Below are 9887 nucleotides of genomic sequence, written 5' to 3' on the forward strand. Positions count from 1 at the left end.
TCACATCTCCATCACTTTCTATTTTTCCTGGTGATTTGCAACACATTAAACAATAACAGTTATTTATCGCCACTGAAAGTGGAAACAACACAGCAAAGCCTGTTGCCTGTAACGACGCACATTAGAGACCCCACGCACAGTAAATCCATTGGCGCAGAAAGCGCCTTATTTATTATGTAAATTTAACGATATCGTGTATATTTCACATTCTTCTAATCGCTGCATGAAATTTTAATTGGGGGAACCGTTGTGGTTTGAATAAATGAAGTGTTAATTCATTGGGATTAATTAATTTAGGTAAAGACTGTGTACAAGGTTACACTGATGTATTAAATCAATTTGTTTAGTGCTCATCTGGCGATGATGGGCTCTAATGATAAGGGGGCGGTGTCAGTATTTCCAAGGGTTAATATGAGAAACGAGGCAGTGGGCCAAGAACTACTGGAAAATCATGCAACTTACGAAATAAAAAAAAAAAACATTATTGAAATGATTGCTTAATATTTCTATACTGATGCTTCCAAGCCTAAAATTGCTTATTAATTTCATATTGAATATATCAACTATTCTTTTTTTTTGTTTTTATTTACACATTTTTCCCTAATAACTGCATAGGAAACAACTTCCTGAAATCAGATGTCCGGTCTAAAATAAACATGCTCAAATCAACAGTAGTAAGTCAGTGTTATTCGGCCTCCAGGTAAAGGATCAGGCCTAAAGGCACTGGGACCGCCGAAGTTCTGTGCCTGGATGGAGAAGAGTGAGCCCTTAAAAAAAAACAAAAAAAAAAACACAGGCATCCAGTCTCCAGATGTTATTGCCTGCCCTGTGAGGAGTTTTTATCTGTCAGCCTGTTCACTGTTCTGGCAGTTTATGTCTCGCGAGAGCAGCCGAGCACGGGCTTGACGAGATCTGAGGCGCTCAGGTGTAAGAGCCTCTCTCATCCCCAGCAGTGGGAAACAGTAGACAGATAAGTGCGTCTGAGAGACTGCAGGCATCTCTGTGATCTCCGGGCTCAAGGCTGCACTCGGCGCACTATACAGCGAACTACACTGCGTCATTACTGGATAGGCAAAGGATCACTGTGTGTCTGTGATTGTTTTCTAGCGCTTGTAGCCGTTATCCCCTTTCTTTCCGTGCACTTTAATTGGAGAAGCTCGCCAAGATGATGTCCATGAACAGCAAACAGCCGCACTTCGCCATGCATCCCTCTTTACCCGAACACAAGTATACAACCCTGCATTCCAGCTCGGAAGCTATAAGGAGAGCCTGTCTACAAACTCCACAGGTAAATCATCTCCGAAAACTTTCGCTTGTCCTTTTTCTTGCCTAAGCTGCTTGTAGCACTGAGCGCTGTCTGTGCCTAATAACAAGGGTGCTCCGAGGCACATTCAACAAAGACGCGCACTTAATGTTTTTTTCATGTATTCCACAGCAATCACTGGAAGAGTCTGTGATCTTTTTGAAAGCATGCTCACGCAAAGCCGGGTTTTACTGTTTTTGTATTAATTTTTATGACTTGCTGCTTCTGAAGGAATACTCCGACTCTGTTATGTGTCGCCAAAAGTCCCGACTGACAGACACATTTACGCTTTTTTCTTTTCTTTTTTCTTTTCTAATTTTTCTGTCGCCTTCCTTTCTTCTTCATGTCCTTTCCTATTTCTTACACATTTTGAAACCCTCCATTCTCCCCCTCTCTTCTTTTTTATTACCCCCACCCTTGCAGTTACAGAGTAACATATTTGCGAGCCTGGATGAGACGCTCCTGGCCCGGGCTGAGGCTTTGGCGGCCGTGGATATCGCCGTGTCCCAGGGCAAGACGCACCCGTTCAAGCCCGACGCCACCTACCACACGATGAGCACGGTGCCATGCTCGTCGACATCTACTGTTCCACTGGCCCACCACCATCATCACCACCACCACCACCACCACCAGAACCTGGAGCCACCGGACATCATGGATCACATCAGCTCCCCGTCCCTCACCCTAATGTCCAGTGCGCACGATGTGGCGGGCGGAGGAGGTGGCGGTGGCGGCGGAGGTGGCGGTGGCGGGCTCATCTCCACCTCCTCTGCCCACCCGCACTCTCACATGCACGGCTTGGGTCACCTCTCCCACCAGGCTATGAGCATGAACTCGCCTCTCACTCACCACGGGCTCTTACCGGGCCATCACGGGGGAGGGCAAGGCGGCCCAGGGCTCACAAACAACGGACTTCCCTCAATTAATGACTCGGACACAGACCCAAGGGAGCTGGAGGCTTTCGCGGAGCGCTTCAAACAACGGAGGATCAAGCTGGGGGTGACCCAGGCGGACGTGGGCAGCGCTCTGGCTAATCTCAAAATCCCCGGCGTTGGATCACTGAGCCAAAGTACAATTTGTCGATTCGAGTCCTTAACTCTGTCCCACAACAACATGATTGCGCTCAAACCTATCCTCCAGGCCTGGCTAGAAGAGGCCGAGGGGGCCCAAAGGGAGAAAATGAGCAAACCTGACATTTTCAACGGAGGAGAAAAGAAACGCAAGAGGACCTCGATAGCGGCCCCAGAAAAGAGGTCTTTGGAGGCTTACTTCGCCGTACAGCCGCGACCGTCGTCCGAGAAAATTGCAGCTATAGCTGAAAAGTTGGACCTGAAAAAAAATGTGGTACGAGTGTGGTTTTGTAACCAAAGACAGAAGCAGAAGCGGTTGAAATTTTCCGCTGCTCACTGATGGGCAAAGAAAAGAAATAATAAAAAAAACAACAAACAAACAAACAAACAAACAAACAAAAAGTTATGTGACTGAATTTGGGGACCAAGGGACATCAAGACACCATTTTCAGTCTTTTGTCTCCAGCGATTTTACACGTTGGTGCACAGTGGACTTTAGATACCCATTTTATGAGGCTTCATATATCTCGTTTATTTTCACGTTATCGGTGAATGTGAAGTATGCAAATAACAGATTACACAAAACTTCGCTCAGATGTTACCAGGGAAAAGTTTAGCGACGTCGACATTGCCTTTTAAAAATTAGTGGAAAGAGGTAATTTGCTCGATACTATAGCGAGTTATTTTCTCCTAATAGGCCTATTATTTGAAATATAGCCATTTACGAATTACCTCATTGATTGTTAAACTGTGGTTTGGGTTTGATTTTTTTTTTTTTTTTTTTTTTTTGTCGTTGTTGGTATAGAATAAGTCATGACTCTGTTCATTTATTCATCTGTTTATTTATTCTTATTTGGAGGCTGCTACGAACTGAAATTTAGTTGCAAACTTATATGACTAACGGATTTTTTTTTTTAAGGCCTGCATGAAATCCTAATTCACAGGAAGTAATTTAGCCTCTATGGCCTGTCACATCTACAGATATATTTATTTTGAATTTGCACAAAGGACCCTTTAGGTTTATAGATCGGCTATGTCGAAATGCGTTTGTATATACAGACATCACTTTATCACTTACCAGAGGTGAGCTCCTGTGTTCTGGAAATAAAATTATAGGGGTCTATCTACACCATTGGCATCATTGGCAAAAGTTTCAGACAGATCAGAACATGAGAGCCCTGTCTGCATCATCAACGAGAGATCACAATAAAAAAAAAACAATATATTTTTTTCTTTCATGTGTTTCAGTTTGCAGTGCAAACACTCTATGCATTGGAAGAAGAATCACTGCATAGCCTACAGTAGAGCTGTCTACTGATAGACCTTATTTTGTGGATGGTGTAAGTCACTGTTTAATGCCTGTTTTCACATTGAGATCACCACGTTGTTTGTCGTGTTAATTGTTACGGAAACGTTGTGTAAGTAATATTTTACTTTGTGCACAAGTATGTTTACAAAAACTGCGGCGACATGTGCATCATGGAGAAAATGTCCCACTGTCTCCTTCCCTCTTTCACAACTTCTCCACTCTCCTCTGTTGTCCTCTTACTTTCATTGGTACTATTCATCCTGTAAGCCAAATCCAACAGGGAGGTGTGTTCCAGCAATCTTCTAATAAATCAAAGAAAGAAAACTATGCTTTTCCTGGTTGTGATTCCGCCTACACGGTCCACGATCATCAAGGTTATTACAGGTGTAATTTAACGCATTTTTATGGACAAATAATAAAGCGGTCGGTATGATTTTAAACGAATTAGCTTTATTCTAACAATCGAGATAAAGCTAAAAAAAAAAAGCTAGATAAAGATAATTAGTGGAGATAATGGTGGGATGTAAGCTTGCAAAATTTTGGAGCATAAAATTAAGACTTAAACTTTTGAAAGTTATATGCTTACACTTTTAAATGTTTGTGCCGAAAAATGAAATTATTATTATAAAATTTATCTTTTACTTAAAGTATATATTTAATGGTTCTGAAAAGTACATCAGGACAAGATATTTTTACTTGATAAAGGTAGGCAAGATAAGGTAAGGTAAGGTCGGTAAATTGTGATGCTGTGATTCAGTTGTCCTTACCTATATTTAAACGTCTGTGTATATGGCAGGATAAATTAAAAAGGAATAGGCTGTTAAATGAAGCACTTTTTGCTGTATTGACACAGGCCCAACAATCAACATTTAATGAAGTTTCACTGTAGAATAACTCAGCGGCAACATTAAAGCAGCACTGACACCGGAGAGAGAGCGAGCGCGCGCGCGCGCGAGAGAGAGAGAGAGAGAGAGAGAGAGAGAGAGAGAGAGAGAGAGAGAGAGAGAGAGAGAGAGAGAGAGAGAGAGAGAGAGAGAGTTGATTTACTTATTAAAAATGACCACTGTGTGACCTTTACCCTCCTCCAAATATTTCTGTTCAACCTACTTGCAGATGTTCTTTTTCTTTTTCTTCTTTTTTTTCTTTTTTGGTGGAGCTTCACGTTCGGCTGCACTCATAAAGAGGAATTTTTAAGTCCATGTAATGCAATATTAATCGCGATTTGCTGATATAAAATGCAATATTTTCAGACAGCTTTCGGGGGTTTCGGGGGAAGCAGGCGGATGAAGGAAGTCGCTGTTAAACAGCGGAGAAAGCTGCTCCTTATTGCTTTTCTTTAGCTTTTGGCTACACGGACAGAAGATCGAGCTAATCTTTAACGTAAGTAAAATAGAATTTGTTTATTTTATTTTTAGAAATTTTTTAGTCATTGGTAACTTTTTTTTTTTTAATTATATTGCTTTCAAGATTAACATAAATGTATGTCAGTTTGACAAATAAAAAAAATCTTTCACTATTGTTTTTATGTTCAGATTTCAAGAGACCTGCTTCATGGTGTTTCACTCTGCTCGCCTTATTGGCTCACTTCATTCGTTCAAATCTGTAACAAATTATTTTGTATTTGAATTGTAAAAATTACTAGATGGAAATAGTGAAAAATAATAAGATTCTTTTTTCTCGTTGCCAAAAGGTTTTTTTTTCCAAAATGAATTTAATGTAGTTCTAATCGCAGCACAGACTGATTATAGGAAAAAAAAATTATTGGATAAAAAAACAAAAACGTTTTTTGCTGTTTGATATTGCTTGTTTCCTGACTGAGGTCTCCATCATCACAGTCTATAAAATATTTGTATTTTACAAATTAACACAGCGAAGGCAACATCGGTTCAAAATAGTCTATGCCCTTAATGCATAAGGCATCTATCTATCTATCTATCTATCTATCTATCTATCTATCTATCTATCTATCTATCTATCTATCTATCTATCTATCTATCTATCTATTGGGTTCAAAGTTTCACCACCTAATATTATCTACCGAAAGTAACACAACACCGCTGGCACTGAACACACTCCAAGCGCAGCACCACTCGCGCCACATGGCAATCATTTCAGCACCACGAACAGCTCCGTTGGCGGATTGAAGAGTAATACATTATTGAAAGCCTATATCAAACAGCTCTGGGGTGCTGTCTCTCTGCACAGGGGCTCTGGATGAAGTCGGACTGTCTGCCTGCACAATAGCCTCTAATATGTTAATGGCCGTAGGGGATGCCTGAGGTACCATCCCCAGCTGCCTCGCCTACCATATGTCAGGCCGTTACGACAGTGTCCTCTATTAATCAGGGGGATATTTCATCAGCAACTTCACCAATATCATAACCCTTAAAGCTCTATCAATAGTGGGCCGCGGATCATAGGTAACGTTAGGCCTAAAAGGGCCTTCGTCCTATATTCTTGTCTAGATCGTTTAGGTGACCCATGTCTCTTCCCATGATGCTTCAGGTGTCCCGTCTGAGTCTTATAACAATGAAAAGTTTCTATATTATTATTATTATTATTATTATTATTATTATTATTATTATGTAACAGTGTCTAATCTGAACAGCATTAATCACCACCTTTCTTTCCTCCTTTGTATCCTTGCATAGGCCGCGATGGATTAATCACGGAGTCTACCAAAGGATCTCATAACTTAATTCCTTCAGGCTACTAGTCGGGGGAGTAATTAATCTATACCGTGGATGTAAATAAAAGGAAATTGGATTCCTGACAGACGAAATGAGAGAGTCTCTGACACCACGTGGGCAAATAATGATTTCACCACACGTTATGGTAACGCAGGCGCTTAGATTTATGAGCACACGACTTTTTAGTATAGCTCTGAGCGGAGGGGAGTGGGCCTACCCTAATCGTAGCTGTTAGACGCCCAGGTTAAGATGGATTAGATCATTAGAATTACAACACTTCAAGCTGAAGTTAAAGGAAATGGAAAGCGCTAACATACTGCGTTGGTTCAGTTTTTTTTTTTCGATTTGGCTTATGCTTTGTTCTTCCTTTGACATTGCTACACCCAATTTATAGAGTTTCTTAAAACAACACAAGTAAAAAATATCTAAAATAAGAGCTCCCAAGGAGGGCTCCGTTGATCTAACAATACACAAGAAGGAGGCCCTTTTGGACGGAAATGTCAAACCGGGGATGTGGATGCGTAGATCCCCCAGATCTGCACTCATTTCCCACTCATATTTGCTCAGTAATCCGCTGTGGCAGCCCTCCATCGCCCGGGACCTGGTTTGAGAGGCGATGCTGTTGACACAAGGGTATATTTCAATCACAGAGGGTTCAGAGTCAGACGCACAACTTATTTGTCTAATAAATCCGTCATTTAGTAAGAAAAATATTTGATCTTGAGGGGCTGACCTCTTGTCATGTAGCTACTGACAGATAAAAATGGGCAGCCTATGTATGCTTCACGGATATTCAAGTAGTCTGCATAGCATAAAGCACAATTTAGATTCATATTTGTGTGGAGCACACTTAATTCAAAGTCTACACACACACACACACACACACACACACACACACACACACACACACACACACACACACACACATATATATATATCATAAAACAATATATATAAAATATCAAGCAGACTTAACATGTGGTTTGTTGTGATTTGACAAAGCACACACATACACACACAAGACAGAGGGAAGAAGCTCTGGACACTGAACTTGAATTTGGAAGCAATAAAACTATGATGGGGTGGGGGTATGTGGGTGGGTTGGGGGTGGTTACGATCTGAACAGCTAAACAGCCGGCGTGTATAAAATGCCAAATTGTCATCTTGGTAGTTCAGAGCTTCATTAAAAAAGTTTTTGTATTGTTGGACTCAAAGTTGTGAAATAAAAATTCTCACTAAGGCTTTTTATGGTATTCTCCTACTGTCCAGGTTCACCACGTGTTGGAAATTTTACATCAATCTCCTTTTTTGTTTGTAACCTAAACATTTTTTAAATAGCTTAATTATACTACATGGACACACACAAACACATATGTCAGGCTTTTAAACCGCTTAAAAGAGGCCACACTGCAACTCTTTTCATCATCATCATTGCTGGGGCATTCAGTGCTTCTTCCTCTCACTGATCGTAATGGGCATATTTCCACTAGTTAGAACCTCTAACTGATTTTCATCAGTTATGTTCTACTGTTATGGTTGCCAGGAGTTAAAAAAAACGCACATGTGACTATAACTGCACAATTCCTGAAATCACTCAGAGAAATGTCAGACCAAAACTTTTGGCACATATCACTACAGGTAATTTGTAACGTCTGGATTTGTAGAAAAGCTTACAAATATGACCAAAGGATCATTCTATACTGTAAAGGTCACAGTCATCAATCTTTAAGTTCTCCTAGGAGTAGGCACTCAGTTCAACTTTAGTCTTTCTTGGTTGACTGTTGACAGAAATCCAGAGACATATCCAAGACAAATCTAGCTGACTATATGGTTTAACCCCGTAGTTTCCTGGCCCAGCCGTTTGACAGCCATTCTGATAAAGTGCATCACTAAAACATCAAAACACTTGTCAGTGTCCGCATGGATCGTTGCGGGATTCTTCACCTCGTTCAGAAAGTATTACCACCTAAATGTCACTTCATGCAAAATCCGCCTTACCTAAATGCCATTTATTTCCCAATCCCTGCCTCCTGAGCCGCCATGGCCCCGGGCGGAGTGCTCTTTGAACCCTGTATTGAACCTATTTCACCTCTCCTCTTTACGCGCACGAGCAGTAGGCAGAAGGTGCGAGGTAAAGAGGGGGCGCGCGACCGGAAACAAGAGGAAAGAAAGCAAGAGGAAAGACCACGACGTCTTATCACGGAGAATGCCTTTAAGTAGCCATATTTTAAGCTCGTCATAAATAACGAGCGACATGGTTGGGGTTCGCGCCAAGGTTAGGGTCATGTTCTCCCTCATAGCACGAGATGTCTCTCGAAAAGAAGAAAAAAAAAAAGGGTGCTGTGTTGACACGCAGATTGACTTGGCGTGTTATAAATATATCACACCGGGCTATTAGAGTCAAGATAACGCCAGGAAAGCAGCGCATGAGTTTTGCTCCAAGAAGATATCATAACCTTCAATACGTAAAAATGGTAAAAATATTATTTTGCCATTGTTTATTTATTTACCTGTTCGTTTGGCCTATTTGTTTATCACCTTTAAGTCAGTCATGCCCCCATTGTCTTGAGTCAGTGAAAAATAATAGTCTGTAATCCGTAAAGTGGCATTCACCTCAATGTTCCTATAGTGGTTTTCTTTTTCACACAAAAATATTTTGCTCTTTGGTTATTAATGGCCAGCACTGGCTCACCAAATAAACAAAGAGCTGATCGTATTTTTTTAGTCTCCGTAAGTAAAACATATACCATAAAAATCGCTGTCAACTTTTAATGAGTTTTATGACTTTTGAATTTACTTCCTCTTTTATATAAACACTGCCTTCAGTTCACGTTGCTCTGAACAGGCAGCCTGTATAAGTCTGAGAAGAACAATACTTTATTGTACCAATGAAATGCACAGAAACGATCCGCCATTGAGGGGGAACTGCGTTGAACTGTTCTGTCGCTGACCTTGGTGCTGAACACCACCACACCGTGCTTCCGGAGAAAACCTCGAAGTTTTTCATTTTTGGAGGTTGAAAAGGTTGACATTGATGATTTTAAAGTAGTTAACTGGCTCTTTTGAAGAATTTTCGGAAGCTCGTTTAGTGTACAGCTACATCAATGTGAGACCCTTTAAAGAAAAAAAAAATAGCTGCGCGGCAGGTTAAAGCGGCAAGTTGTTACAGGTGGCTCCTTCTTGTCTTTGGAGAAACTAACCCCTCTTCTCAGAGGTTAACTAATATATTTATTTGTTTTGTTTTATGGTTCGTTTTAGGGTTCCATTTACAATTTGAAACTATACTTGTATCCGACATATATATATATATATATATATATATATATATATATATATATATATATATATATATATATATATATATATATATATATATATATATATATATAACTGGAGTACAATTTATTGTAACTGAAGTAACTTTGTCCTCCATAGATGACATTTTTTTTACAGATCTAGTTTTTTCGTGCATGAGCTGTGAGGGCATTTCATGTGCTTGTGAGTGGCCAGTTCCT

At 40.4% G+C, this 9887-nt stretch overlaps 1 protein-coding gene across 1 annotated transcript; it reads left to right on the forward strand.

Annotated features, from left to right (window-relative positions):
* Positions 1-979: 979 nt before the first annotated feature.
* pou4f1 (POU class 4 homeobox 1) lies at positions 980-3974 on the forward strand. Its single transcript, XM_030724527.1, has 2 exons — positions 980-1288; positions 1727-3974. The coding sequence occupies exons 1-2, from the start codon at positions 1166-1168 to the stop codon at positions 2711-2713; spliced, it is 1110 nt and encodes a 369-aa protein (XP_030580387.1). The 5' UTR covers positions 980-1165; the 3' UTR covers positions 2714-3974.
* Positions 3975-9887: the final 5913 nt, after the last annotated feature.

The sequence above is a fragment of the Archocentrus centrarchus genome, chromosome 3 (genome assembly GCF_007364275.1).
Source record: "Archocentrus centrarchus isolate MPI-CPG fArcCen1 chromosome 3, fArcCen1, whole genome shotgun sequence".
Classification (NCBI taxonomy): domain Eukaryota; kingdom Metazoa; phylum Chordata; class Actinopteri; order Cichliformes; family Cichlidae; genus Archocentrus; species Archocentrus centrarchus.